General features: G+C 26.9%; 1 protein-coding gene across 3 annotated transcripts in view; it reads left to right on the forward strand.

Annotated features, from left to right (window-relative positions):
* Window positions 1-4915, forward strand: part of LOC129988822 (high affinity copper uptake protein 1-like) — a 43526-nt gene extending 38611 nt beyond the window's left edge. For 2 of the 3 annotated variants that reach the window (XM_056097092.1, XM_056097093.1), the window contains exon 5: window positions 3569-4915. In XM_056097092.1, the coding sequence (XP_055953067.1) occupies window positions 3569-3770 (202 nt within the window). In that variant the 3' untranslated portion in view covers window positions 3771-4915. The remainder of the gene's footprint in view (window positions 1-3568) is intronic. The other variant, XM_056097091.1, reaches the window with a different exon arrangement.
* Window positions 4916-16118: the final 11203 nt, after the last annotated feature.

Here is a 16118-nt window from a genome sequence, read left to right on the forward strand (position 1 = left end):
AAAACAACAACATAAAAATATCAACAATTATAATTATTTAAAAAATATTGGAGAATTTAAAATAATTAAATTTCATTCAATTTATTTTAGAATTCTTCATAACTTTATATTTAGATTTGCAGGAAATATCTCCAAAACCTTCCACCTTGTGCATAAGAATTTTTTAATGTATTTGAAAAATCATTGCTTATTTATTTCATTTTCAAATGAGTCAGGGTTCTTTTTATTTGCTAATGCGATTGAGCCACTGAAATCTCGCTATTCATGCAAGCTTTCCTAAATATTGAAGTTCTGAAGTGGGTTAAATTCTGCCAAGAAGTTTACTTAGCGATCCTCAATTTTTTATGAGTCTAAACCAATAAATAGTATGGGAATCGTCTTTCTTTACATAATTCATTTTATGCTGTAGACTTAGTCTGCTATTAAAATTTAAAATGCATGTAATGTATTATATATTATTTTCTGAAACTTTTGTTAGTGACTTAAATCCATTTTTTGTATTTTTTTTAAAATAATACTTTTTTAAAGAAGGATATGGAGTTTCATTAATTATATGCTGAAATCAAAAATAGTATTATAACAAGAGTATTAATTACTCAATATTGTTTTTCTTCTCGAGAAATTTCTAGTTTTTCTACTTCAAAAATTAGTAAAAGAGCATTTTTTTTTAAATTTATATTTTGCATGTGTTGATTTTGATATTTGGATTGATTCATTTTTGAAGTGACGGAGTTTCAAATAAGTAATGAAAAATATTGTTGAGATCTAATTTTACTTAATATGAAACAATGAACACAGATCTGATGTACATGAAATAGCAGGGTCCTACTACTGTTGCAATTCTGAGAGGAAGAGGGAATTTTCTGCATTTTCAGATGTTAATCTCATTATTTGACCCCAATTAAAAATTAGAATATCAATCTAATTAAATTAAATTATTTTGTATGGATTATTACACTTAGAAATGAATATGTATTTAATATGTTAGCACTTAAATTCTGGGGTCTTTGAAATTCCATTCAGTTGAAATGAATGGGTTAGTAGAAAAATATGTTTCTAAATTTTAAGTGCTAGGAATAGTAAAGAAGCAACAAAAGGGAAAGATGAAGTACAAAGCACTTTTATCTGATATACAGTTTTAACTGATAGACAAGAATAGAATATTTAACTATTTCTGTGATTTTCTTTTTCAAAAACTTATTATTAGAAAACACTTTGCTTTTTTTTTATTTTTCAGTTTTTACATTTTTCAGATAATATTTAAAAACTTTTATGAATTTGCCCCCTTTTAATTTGAATATTTTTTTCTGCATTCTGACAGCTATCTTTATTTATTCAGGTAACTCATTTTCTTTGTTATTGTTTGTTGGCATTTTAAACAGTATATTTAAAAAAATTATGAATACAAGATAGAAATATTTTATTCATCCATTGGATTGTAGCGGTGGAGAGTTATCATCTGGATTATAAAAATAAATTATTACAATGGCTTTTTTCCAATTAACATTTTATTGATTTAAAAACTGGATTCACCTATTTAAAATCTTTTTAATATTATTTTATTTTTCAAATTATTAGAATGTTAATTTTATGCATTTCCTTCCTTTTTTAGGAACCCAATGACAATTTCAAAATGACTATAAAACTTATCAATATTTATTATAAAGATTAGAATCCTTATTTAAAGAATCATAAATTTGTAACTTATATGTTAGTCAAAATCAAGAAGAAAAGTAGCTATGGTTGTCTACTGTAGAATAAACTAATTACAAACAAAGAAACAATTTTAGGAAATGAAAGAGTTTTGAAATAGCACATCTGAATGTAACAACCTGTCACATGTTTTTCCTGTTATTTCTCAACTGAAAAAAAAAAATGTTTTTATAATTCCTTTTTATATTATTGAACAATAAAATTAAAAATATTAGACAAGGTATTTGCGAGCATCTGTTCATTATGAGTTCTTGCATATTTGCTAAAAATGGTTATTTAATTAAATTATATGTATGTTTAACATTTTAAACAAACTTTTTTGAGAAAATTTTGTTTAAAATGTTAAACATACATATAATTTATTGATGTATGAATATTAAATTCACATTCTGAATATTCTCATAAACTAACTAATAATAATTATTTTTATTTATTTTTTCTCATTTTTATAATGTGAGTTGTGTAATTATGTCATTTGAAATATATGTTATGTCATAACAAAGGATCTATATAATTGCTTTATGTAAGTTTCATTTAATTTAATAATAGAAAAAAATATATAAAAATGTTTAAAAATTCACTTGTGTGTGTATTCATGGTTATGTCCTATTATCTATCTATATATGAAAGCTCCACAATATGTACAAAAAATTTAGTCGCAAGTCTTGTTTTGTATCTACGACTCAAATTGGTGGTTGGAAACTTCTCAATAAAGCTTGAACTACTAAGTAAAATAGATAACAAATTTTAGATGATTGATTATCTTAATATATTCTGAGTATAATGTTTTTGATATTTTAAAAAAAATCAGTGCAGTAGACATTTTTTTTTCTTTTTCTTTAAATTTCTTTGAATTTGTGAACAGGTTTGTTCATGAAGAACCAATTCCTTGAAGACAAATAATGCAGTATTAAGACCTGTGTGTTATTGGTATATTTTTTGTTTCAGTTTTGTTGGCTATGATTATAGAGCAATTAATTAGACTAGTTTGAAAATGAGTTTCTTTGTTCATTCTCGGTTAGCTGACACAGCCGAGTTTTTAAATGGAAGATGTATATTTTGTTTGTAAACTTTGGTCAATATTTCATTGTTTGGTAATAAATGAAAAAATTGACTAATGAAGTTTTTTTTTTACAAATATAATACTTGTATCATTTCTTCTATAGTATTAAAGAAAAATTTAAATTATTTGTTATTAATAAAAAAACTTCTTTGTTGTTTCTATAAAATTTCTAGTAAAATTTTTATGGAAGAGAAAAAGATGCTATTGATATTTTCATAAAAATAAGTTTGATTTTATATTAATTTTTTTTAAAGTTAATATGCCATTTTTTTTTTTATTTGGATTAGTGGTTTATGTAAATACATACATTTCAGCAATGTTTACAATAAAATTGTTTTTTTAAAAATATCAACATTCATAATAATATTATGCATTTTTTTAGTTTAACATATATTTTATGCATACTTTGTAAAAATATATAGACAGGATACTTTCAAACACTTAATGACAGATAAATGTTCATGAGTGCAATTGCAGTAATGTGTTGCCAGTAAATTTTTCAAATCTTTTAACTCTCTATATTTATTCTGTTATTCTTTACTGAATTAACTGTAAATTTTAATTAAAATGTTGAATTTTAACTTAAGCTTTGACTTTAAAAAATAACTTTTATTGAATTTTAATAAATGCTTGTGATTTCCAATACCTTATTTCTTGCTCTTTTCTTGTGTTCACTATTAATTTTAATACAAACTTTATTTGTTTTAATATAAACTTCGTTTATTATTAAAACTTTATTTAATTTGTTTATTTTCATCACTTTTAACTTTGATGTTCCTTCTCCTTCAACAGAAATCGTATGCTGAGCTGGCCACATATGATACAGACGTTCCTGCATGTTGTACAGATGATACTCAGTTACTTTCTGATGCTGATATTTATGACTTTTAATGTCTGGTTGTGTCTCGGTGTCATACTTGGGTCAGGTGTAGGATATTTCCTATTTGGTTGGAGGAAGGCGACTGTGGTTGACATAACAGAGCACTGTCATTAAAATACATTAAAATAATTGTCTTTTCTAAAAAAAAAGTAATGGTTGATAGAAAAAAAAGGTTGTCTGTATGATTTTACCAATTTTTCTTGCCCATCATAAAGAAAAAAAGTGGGTACGATTTTTTCAATCTTTCAACCATTACTTTTAAAAATATCTAAATAAAAATGCCTGCCTGTAAATGGTTAAATATATGTTAGCTGACTTAAAATTTGCAGGCTGATTGAAATCAAACCACAAAAAATTGCTGTATATTTTAAATTATTTTTATTTATGATATGAGTGAATTTGTTTTTAAATGCTTCCAAATTCTATGCCAATAATATTGCATCAAACAATATTGTTGTATAGATGTTTCTGTTAGGGATAAATGATATGTATATCTTGTATATACTATATATATGCACACATATATATATTTTGATAGAATGACTAGATTAACTTTAAGAATCATGTTGGTGTTCAGCTTCTTGTAAATATGAAGTATTTTATTCTCTCTGGATGTTAAATTGGGTCCAAAGAAATGGATATACTTCAATGAGCTAAAAATGCTTAAATGTTTAAAACTGTGAAAATTTTGTTTTGTGAAATATTTTTTAAATGTTTATTGCATTCTTATTCATTTAATTTTCATTGTTATTACTATGTGCATATGTTTCTGTCAAATTTTAATTTTTTAAATGTTTTAATTAGCATTGTTTGCAGAATTGATTTTGAAGAGAGAATCTCAATTTAAAAGATCTGTGGTTGATGTGAAATCAACAATAGAAGTTTTGCTAAATGTTATTTTGTCTTAAAAACAATTTTCAAATCACTCTCTACATCCATTATTGAAAAGTGATATATGAAATACTATGTATTTTATCTAAATGATTTTTTTTATTGCAAAATATATTTACAGCAAAACTCAGTTTTCAGGTTTAAAATCTAAATAAATTTTCCATTTAATAAAGTCTTTATATGTTTACTTCAAATATCATTCTTCTTTCATGTCAAATCAACATAGAATTTATCGAAGTTAAGTATTGTATGTTTATCTGATTTGAGTAATCTGTCTTAAGTATGTAATTTGAAATCTCAAGAAAACAGTAAAAATATTTATTATTATTGTTTTACCTTCTGAGTAGTTGAAGCATATTTTATATAATGTTTTACATTATTTTTTAATAAGCATTTTGAAGAATTATATTTTAGAAATATAATTTTTTTTACATGTGAATTACTTTTGTTTTATAATCTTCAAAGGTTCTAAGAAATATTTGATTAATGTTTCACCACTTAATCAATTGAATGAAATTCTGTTGCTTGCAAGAATGGATTCTATTATCAACTGCATTCTTTTGACATTTAAATGATTAATTTTCATTTCTCTTATGATTCCAAAAAAATGCTAACTATTGATTTTGATAATTAAAAATAATAGTATCAAATTGTTTTCAGAACTGATAATATATCAAAATTTTTAATTTAAGGATATTTATGTGTTATTTTTTTAATTTAAAAAATAATTCTTCTTTATTCGTAATTCTTTTTTATTTGAGTAAACATATTTTAAGAAGGACTATCATTATTCTTTGATAAAGAGTCATTATTTCATAATGCAAAGTTATGAAATTAGAGTTTTATATTTAGAAAAACGTTTTGGCATAAATTGTTCATGATATTATTGTTCAAAACATAAATTCATAGTTTAAAAAAAATCATTTATCATTTTATTATTGACTGTAAAGTATCTCATATTGTATTTAAAAGCTATGGATTAATTTATGAGATTTGCTTAGCAAATTATTTATTTATTGAAGACTGCTCTATTTAAATTAAAATAACTCTGTCTTTGCTAAAACTTCTAGTTTTCTGATTATAATTTTGCATGCAGTTATTTCTTGTAGGAATTCTTTTTCAATCTTAAATATAATCTGTAAAATAGATATATTTTGATTTTTTTAATTTTCTTTCTTATTTATACTCTCGTAAAATTTTTTAAAAACTTTATTAAAATATTTTTATATTGGGGAAAAAAATCCTGTACTTTTCAAAATGTCTCTTATAAAATAAATAAATATAGTGTTGATTATAACAACTACAAGAAAGACGCAAAGTTCAAACTAATTGTATAATTTACTTTTTGAAAATAGAAATAATTTACTAATCATTATAAATACAGTATAATCTGTAAAAAAAAAATACACTTCAGTGTCCTTACTACATAAAGTAAAATGATTCTACATATTTGTAACTTAGATTAAAAAAATTATTTATTTAATAAGTATTGGTGTACATAAAATATTTATGGTACATAAAATATGGATTCACTTACTGAACAGATTGTGGTGCCAAAAACACATGCCATGTTAAATTTAATATATATAATATAAAATTAAGTTTTTGTGGAAACATGATGCATTAATCTTTTTAATATGAATCTCATACATATGAAATACTTTATTTATGTTTGCAATGCACAATTTGTTTTCAGTTTAATTTCCATTCACATTTCGAATCATTATTTTCTTTACCCATTGTATACCAAATAGTGTTCCTTTTTGTTTTTGATTTAATTTTGTTTTTTTTTTACTTATTTAATTTCATCATTAATTGGAAAAATTGCTGTAATGATTCTTCTTAAATCATGAAAAGAAAAGTTGACTGAATGTCTGAAATATTGCAACTAATACAATTTGATTATAAATTACCATTTGGTCTCTTTTCAGTTTTACATATGCATTTTTTAAAAATATATGTATTGAAACATAGAATTATTGATAAGAAGCACTGGTTATTAAAATTAATGGCTTGTTAAAATTGAATTTGTAAATCAGATTAAAACTATGTTGGTAATGATATTCTTGCAAATAGGTTATAATAAATAAATATTATGTTTATATGTAGTTAATAACACAATATATTGTGTTATTAACTAGATAATTGATTTGATATCATAATAATTATTTAAGTTTTGTGGTTGAATAGGTTTCTTTAAGATATATGTGTTACCTAAAGTGTTATTTTTTGAAATATGTGCCACTCTGAATTAAAGTTGTATTATATCCTGTTAAAAGGAGGTGTATTGATTTTTTTACTTCATTTTTTCATTGCATCTTTATATTAATATTGGAAAAGAGTTTATCTGAATATCCCCAATATTGATTAAATTGTTTGATTTTGATAAATTATTTCATGCTAGTTTAATAACTTTCACTGGATAATAAAAATTATTAATAATCATTTTTCAATTAAATACCATTACATTTTTCATAAAATATTTTTGTGTGGTAAAAATATGTTTTTAAAATTATAATAACTAATTTTAAAATTAAATTATTTCTTTTCAAATTTGGAGATATGTATGTAACTATGTTCAGTTTGCTAGTAGAAAATTCAGTAAGAGATCAAATTTAAATTCAGGCATAACTGTGCACACTCATAAAAGAATTAATTCATTCAAGTTTAAGTGTTTTCAAAACAGCATTGAACCCAATGAATAAATTTAATAAAGTAAAAGAAGAATCACAGTAAATAAATATAGCATGAAAGTTGAAGTTCACTCGAATAAATGCCTATCAGGATATTGCCTGATTCGTTGAATGAAAGGGGAAAGCCTGTATTGTAAACTTAACTTCTTATTTAAAAAAATGTTTAGTTCAATTGTAAAAATCTAAAATTATAGAAAATAAATTGTTTTTCAAAATTAATAAAAATTTGAATTTATTTTAATATAAGCTTTGATGATATTGCATATTTGAAATTAATTATTTTATATTACAATTTTTTTTAATCATAAGATGGGAGAAAAGAAATATTTATTGAAAAAATTTCATAAAGGAACTACTTGTAGTATAAGAGTATTATTTACTGATCAATTGATTGTACTAAGGAATTTTATATGAACATCCAAATTTTTAAGAACCAAGAAGGCTATTGCAAACAGAATTTTGAATATAGTTTGATATTATTACAAGAAAATGATACCCCACTCTTCTGAATATTACAATTTAATAACATGGGGAATTTGACCATTGAAGATGTGTAAGGTCTACATTTGAGGGAGACATTTGATGAAATTAGATCTTATTTTTGAATCCACAAATCCAAAAAATTTCCTTCAAATTACTTATATAACGATTGTAATATGAGGAAAAATCAAATAGCCAAAATACTAGGCAATACAAATTCTACAAATTAATATATTTACAAGTACTCGAAAGACAATACTAACTTGAAGGAAATATTGATTTTTTTCTAATTAATTTTTATGCCTATAATATATTGGCTGAATGTTGTCTATCAATGGGTGATTTGTTTTCCATCTGAAGAAAAATCGAAATGAACGTAATGATGATTTTTCAAGGTGTAATATTTATACACCATTGTCCATGAATTTGAATTTTCTTTTTCGTACCGTAAATATTAGAAATTTGGTTTAACAGTAAGTATGTTTAACAGTTTTATGTTTTAAATGTCATTTTTTCTTTTATTTTAAAAATGTTTTCATGACAATTTGGCCTGCCTGAATGAAATCTAAAAACGATATTCGGTATGGTGATAAACTCTTAGCACCATATCGTTTGCTTTCTTTTTATTTTCTCATATTCTTAGCATAGAGAAAGTATAGTAATATCAAACTCGAGATTTTGACGAGTTTTAGAGAGTCTCTACGTTTTAGACTCTCGAGACTCTACGTTTTAGATTTTCCTGCATTCGAAAAACACATTTTTTGGACTAAGTCCATCTGTGTCTGTGACAAATATAATTCAAAAACGCTTTGAGCTAGACGGCTGAAATTTGGTACACGGTCTTTATACCAAATTTGCAGGCTTATATCAAATTTTGAACGAAATTGTTCCGAGGAAGTCTGGCTGTTCGAATATAAGTTAACATGGTAACTACAAAACGGTGAGAGCTAGATAGATAAAATTTGGTAAACAGATTTAACATCTTTAGTGTAGACATCTGCCAAATTTTGAACCAAAATCAACAGTGGGTGGATTGTCTGTCAGTCTGTATTTTCAGAAACATGTAAATGCAATAATTCAAAAACGAAATGACATGAATATGTCAAATTAGGTGTGGGATTTTGTGACTACAAGTGCAGTTTTGTGTCCATCGATTGTGGAAAAACGTGTCTAAAGAACAAATTCGATTTTTAGATACTATTAGCCGCATTCCATGGACTTACTGCCATAAAACTCACCAAAAATAATACGATAGATTCAGAAAAAATGCTAAATTCAAGACAAAAGTTAATATTTCGCAATTATTGTACGCCAGTGCCATGCAAGGCGTTCTTTAGTAGGAAATATTTATTAGAGAGTATGCGAGAAAGTTTTAGGGGAGAACTCTCACTGGTTTTCATAAAGACTATAATGAATTCTGTTATGATTAAGTAATAAAATATCCATTAGTATTTCACTAAAAAATGCATGAGGGCCTCGGTGGCTTGTTGGAAAGGTATCGGCTTCGGTACCAGAGGGTTTCAAGTTCCAAACCCGATTCCGCCGGAAACACGTCGTGTAAGTGGGCCTGGTACACATTAAATCCGTCAGGGTCAGACTTCCTCCCGCTGTGTGGTGTGGAAGTTTGGAGAGAGAGTGCCAGTTCAGATGTGCTCATTATCTGAGCGCGGTACAAAATTACGATTTCCGTCCCAAAATAGCCCTAGTTTTGCTTTAAAACTGAACGTTAATATAACTAAACTAAATTTAAAAAACGCATCTCGTATGAGAATTTTATTTATTATAATTGAAAATCTAATAAGGCTTTAAAAATAGTTATTAAATAAACTTAAAATTTTTAGTAAATTTATCGAACCAGATATATGTAATATATAGAAATTAAACTAGAAAAACCGATTTAGCAAAAGTACACTTTTAACTAGTTCGGAGAAGGGTACTTTTCGAAGTTACAATTCGAATCTGGCATGTTTCTTTTTGGAATCTTTTTCCTAGCATGGTTTCGTGGGATCTCTATATTGGTGAAAGTTTCTTTAAATACAGGTGCATTGCTTTCTATTGTGAGCCCTAGCTTAAAGCGCGTATTCATGTTGGGAATATTCTTTTCATTGCACTTTTCGGAGATTTTACCCATAGTAAACATCAAAGGCTATATAACAGCATCTAGAAGGTGCGTGTGATTGTCGAGAACCTCCCTTTAACCAATTTTCATAGTTCATCTATTTCCTTCTTTGAAAGAAAAAGCGGTCACTCTCTAGTGAAAGCGGAAGATCAAAGCCTTCGTTACACTGGTTTCTAAGTGGGTGGTAGCACTATATATTCCATATTGCTAACCGCAGTGTGACTCGGAGGTTCATTTCAATCATAATTTAAAAGTTAATTGTCTTCCTAAACAGAGAAACCGGCAGTAAACAAATTTAACAATAGTCTGATTTACTGTTACCTTTCTTGACCATAGTTCTGCCTTGAATATGGCGCAGAATAAAGATGCATCCTTTTGTCATAAAACCACAAACCTTAGCCTCTTTGTCGTAGCCCTTCACACCTGGAAAAGCAATTGCTTTTTCGCGTGGTCTGAAGACATACTTTAGGGTATTGCTAGATTTTGTTCCCTCCTCCCCTCTTTCTGCATAAATTTTCGTATCTTACGTAATTCCGTAATACAGGATGTCTATTAATTTTACATTTGACCAACATTTGTTATGATTAAGAGAATGAGTATGAAGACTTAATTATTTTTATTTAACGATCCAATATATTTTTTATATTAATCCCTTGTGCATATTTGACGGCTAAGACTTTTACTTAACGAGCTATAAGACCTTTAACAACTAAAACATACCTCGAAAGTTGGTGCAATACGACTTCTTAACGTAAGGAAAATTCTTCAATAAAATTTTTACTACAGTTTTTAAAGTAATTTAACCTTATAATTATGAATCTTTTGCATTCATTAAAGCGTATGTGAAAAAAAAAGCATGTTAAGTATAAATGATCGAAGACAGAATTTGCTTGTGCATTTCAGAAAATAAGCAACTTATATTAACCCTTTCTTGGGCCGTGGGAAGTATGCTTCCCACCAATTTATCAATCTCTGTATGAAATGATGTAGGTTGGCATAAGTTCTGACGAATTTTTTTTAATAAGTCAGAAATTTAGATGCTTCAGTTCTTTATCTCAGACAAAATGATGTGTCTTGATTTGTTACTTAATTATTAATTAACAAAATTAATTAATTAATCAAATTAAATTTATCTAATAAGCTAAATGAATCCCTTTTCTTATTTTAATTTCAAGCCTACAAATATTTTAATATAACATGACTAGAAAAAAAGGGCTCTTTAAAGGGTTAACCAATTTACTCTCAAAGAATATAACTTGATAATCATGCTATGTGATAAAATAATTTAATAGATTTACTAGAGTTATTTTACTTTTTATGTTGTTGAAACATGATAACGCTTTAAAGAAACATTTTTTAGCATATTAGCAAGCACTGAAAAAAAGTATATATAGTAATTCTTTTATTTTACATGATTCTCTTTATTTTGCGTGTATAACATACTTGGAAAATTTTATTTTGATATGATAAACCATTTTTGTTTAATCCTGCGCGCAAGCTCTGAAAATATAGTATTGAGAAAAATGACTTTAAAGTAAACGTTTCTGAGGGAAAAATCAACAGGGTCTTCACATTTCTAACTATATCTTTTAAGCTAATTAACGCACAGACATGTGCAATACCAAAAAATGTTCAGAATGGTTTCTGCTATCAAATAAAATCATAAAAATAATTTCAAAAAATTAAAGATTTAAAGTTCCCATTACCCCTTAAGGATTGGAAAAATTACCTACCAATATTCGATGTATATCCGTTGTTATAAGAGTATTGTATCCTGCAAGGTGTACCAGTTTTTGTCAGTGTTAAATAAAATTTCTTTAGATATGTGCTATTATACTAGTGGGAAACACTTCTTAATGCCGGCGTCCTGGCATAGGGGTAGCGCGTCTTCCTTGTGACCTGGGCGTTCTGGGTTCGAGTCTCGGTTTGGGCATGGTTGTTCTTCCGTTGTTCTATCTGTGAGATGTGTGAATGTGCCCTCCTGTAAAAAGGGGTTGTGCAGGCGAATGAGTGATGCGTTTGTAGCAAAGTCGTACTCTTGGCCCTAGTAGGTGCTACTGAAAAAACAAGAGACGCTCCCCCACCGGCTTAAAATCGCTGTCTTCGTAACAGCGAACTTGTCCATGGCAAGTGCCATAAGAAACAACAACACTTCTTAAAGTTATAAAAAAAATGAGCTCTGAATGACAAACAATACAGTGAACACTTTTAAGAAATTTTTAAATAAGGAGAGAGAAATATTTTTCCCACATTGTTACACTTTGTCACGTATCACTGCACCATTTGCAAAATCATTTAGTGGCTTTGAATGTTAGCTATGCTACTAAAAAATTCTGGTTTCGTAACAACAACGGGAGAAAAAAAAAACCTCTTTATTTCTTTTTCTCTATGGAAAAGCAGTGCCTCTATTGTCTTTAATTGCTATTTATTGATTGTTGATTTTTTTTCCCTCCTGTTTTTCAATGCATCTCGTATAGCTACTTCTTTTGAAAAAATCAACCCACTTCATTCAGAAATTTAACTAATAAGAAACATGATGAGTATATTTGAGTAATCTTTTAACGCTTATTTTGTGATTTTTAAAATTTTCCTCTTGTAATGTAAAAGAGGTGTAATGTGTTCTAATGAAATAATTAGAACTTATTTTAATGTTCTGATTTTCTTGAGAATTATCAATAGAAATTTCTCCTTGCAAATGTAGTTGAAAAATTTGTGAATCATCACTTCACAATGCAGCATCCTTATTTGATTTTCGCCAACCCTGTCTCTCTCTCTCTCTCTCTGTGTATGAACATATTTTAGCAGAAAGAATCGAAGAAACTTTTGAAATTTTTAAATTTTGATTTATTCCATCCCATTCCATCTATTTCATCCATTCTTTAGGTGCATAATTTGTACAAGACACGATCATAAAAGATGCATCAGTCTACATCGCGACACAACAGCAAAAGAGACCGAAATTTTTCCCCTGAATGGTTTTTACTATGAGATTTTGATAGGGATTTCGTCAACATGTGTCGATTTAGGAAAGGGAAATTTAGGTATTTTTAAAAGAATGTTGCAATGTTGAGAAAATGCTGAAGTGAGCGGTTTTATAGACCGCATGTTAAAAGTAATTATAAGGACCATTTTAGAATGAAGGAAATAAGAGACCATTTTAGAATGAAGGAAATAAGAGACCATTTTAGAATGAAGGAAATAAGAGACCATTTTAGAATGAAGTTTATATGGGCTAAATTAAGATAAAAATTAGAAAATTAATTAGGATTTAAATTATATTAAGAGATATCATTACATATGTATATATTAATGCTAATGTAGGTGATACAGAATAAAAACAAACCATCATACGAATTTCAGACTGCCTTATTGAACGTTTTCACAGCTGCATTGAATCAACACTTCGTATATATAATGAATAAAGATGCGAAATATATATATAAAAAAATTCTGGAGAAAGTTCACCGTATCACCGAAAAGTACATTCAATCAGAGGAAAGAACTCATAAAAGAAATCAAGAAATCGGTTTCAAACAGAATCAAACACAAAAATTGACTTAACCGCTTCCAAGTGGGTAATATAGTTACTATTTGCCTACGGAAATTGATGCTTATATCTTCCAAAATAATTATCTTATAAAACTAGTCTTTGTATTATTTAAGACTAAAAAAATTACCGTTTTAATGGTAATTTTATTACAGTTCATTGATGTTCATATTTTCCAAAATAATTATCTTACAAAAATAACCTTTATATCTTAAGATTCAAAAAATTATCTTTTTAAGGTGTACGTACACACTTGAAGATTTTTTTTTAAAATTTTAACTTTAAAAATCCAGTTTATTCACAGTAGGTTATTAATATATGTTTAAACTCATTTCAGTGAGAAAAAACCATATTACACTAATTTTTAATTAATTAAATAATATTTAATGAGCTAATTAGCCTATTTTTTGAAACATGATATCTTCAATTCTAATTTGTACAGACACACAATTCTAGTTGGAAATGATGCCTAATATTAGTCTTCATGTTGTCTGCCTCAAACAAGATATAAAAATGTATAGTTTTTTAAAACAATTTTTTCATCTACGATGAATAGAAAAAGCGAGATTTTTTCTATAATTTTAACTTTTAAACAGCTATTAAAAATTTATTTCTATAAATATAACTTTGATTGAGGCACAAAACTTCCGCTAATTCACATAGATTATTTTGATATATAAATAACTGTACTTGGTTCATTTCTTGTTGAGTTATGATTGTTTGAATGAAGCAACAGAGTGGAAAAATATCATTCTTCATAAAATGAGTTTTAAAAACACCGTAACTAGAGTTTTTAATGAAAGCACCTCAAGAAAAATAATAACTCGAGAAATATTTCGAATATTGACAACATCTTGGTATCGTTTGAAAGCTAAAAGATCAGAGAACATTATTAAGCAATAAAAAAAGATTCGATATTTTGAACGATTTTCGAAGATTCAAGTGTGTACATACACCTTAATGATAATAATTTTATTTCGGTAAAAATTTTTCTTAATTTTAATATTTTTAATTTTATTTATAACTAACACTATGTGTAACTATGTTTTTAATTGCTATAATGAAATTCAAACTCATTTATCTATATATTCAGTCGTGTGCTTTCGACAATTATTAATTCTGTAATAGGATTTTAACTTCCGTTTTTCCGTTTTGTTTTTTAGTTTGCAATAAGCTCATTCAATTGAATTCATGTTTCTCATTTGTATCAAATAACGTGAAATCTTTTTATTTAAAAAAAATGCATTTTAGTCGCCGAAGTCGGTTAATTTAACTAAAAGAGCTAGGGGATGAACCAATATTATCTACAAGGAATTACAAAAAGGTTTATTTTCTTTTTGATATGTTAAGAAAGCTATTGTCCAAACATATTCCATGCTTTAAAAAATTGTTTTGTCCATCCTTTTAAGAAAATTTTTTATGCAATTCTGAATTGTTTCTCATTTAAAAGATTAATTCAATCGGTAAAAGTAAAGAACCATTGCCAGAATTATTATTACTATTGAAGTAGATAAATTGAGAATTTTGGCAGCAAAAGCTGTCATCCCCTAATGCTAAAGAGTCAGAGTTAATAAATATCAAAAAACTTCAGTGAACAAAGAAAAATTGGAAGTGTTTTATTCCCAAAACAGTTTTGGGATAAAAATTTTAAGAGACGAAATTTCTTAGTGATTGAAAGTAAGCTTGTTCCAAAGGTATGTTCTTTGAGTTGAAAAGGCCAAACAGTGCACGAAAATGTGTTCAATGTCAAACAACCCCCAAACTTTTTGAGTTATTTAATTATGATTATAATTACGCAATGATTGAAATTAATTTTAAAAACAGGTAGAATTTATTTTGAAAATGGCACCACAAAGAATTACCTTTTTCTTCATATGTGTGATCATAACAAAATTAATTAATACTTACTTATTTATTAATTCTATGAGATTAAACTCATCTTCTGAGAATAAAATACATACTACATCTTTTAAATCAGTGAAATGTTTTTAAAAAAAAGTTTGGCCTGAAATAATTAATTTTGTTACCAAAATTGTACATTTTAGAAGATGATACTTTTTTTTTCTCCTTCTTTTTTCCACTTTCATAGTATTAATTTAAGGAAGGTATTAAAAATCGCGCATGCGTTCATCATATCTAAAATATAATATTTCCAGGTTTCAAAAAAGTATCTCTTTTCTTCTAGAAAATAAATCTTATAGATGACAGAGGGCAGCAGAAGCTGAAATGATTAGGTATTTGATTTTTATAAATGATTTCATAGATGGCAGCACAAGTTCTTCTGGAAAACATGCGGTAAAATGCTTTTATTTTTACCGGTTCTTTGAATTTGCTTGTCTTCAAATTTGTTGGATAAATACAAACCGATCAGTTTAAACGCCAGTTCGATTTTAATATGCACCAGCATCATGTCCAAGAAATTGGATGTCCCTTGACGTTGAAGCTCATAAAAATTCCAGACATTAAATCTTCTATTAGGGACATTTTGTCAAAGCTCTTATCTTTAGTTCTCTCCTAATGTAAAAAGTTAACGTACATTAATGTTTTTTATGCATTTTTAATGTTTCACAATCTAATATGTAATGTTTTTTTCTATTCTTTTTTCTGTATACCAAAATGCATTTTCTCTAGAAGGTTCTTTGTTGCTTCCAAGTGCCCATTTCCATCAAGTGTCGTTTGTTCCTTCGTGCTAGGTGGGGTTGCTCTTCGGTAGGCCCCATCCCGTATGGCCT

Source organism: Argiope bruennichi, chromosome 10 (assembly GCF_947563725.1).
Source record: "Argiope bruennichi chromosome 10, qqArgBrue1.1, whole genome shotgun sequence".
NCBI lineage: Eukaryota > Metazoa > Arthropoda > Arachnida > Araneae > Araneidae > Argiope > Argiope bruennichi.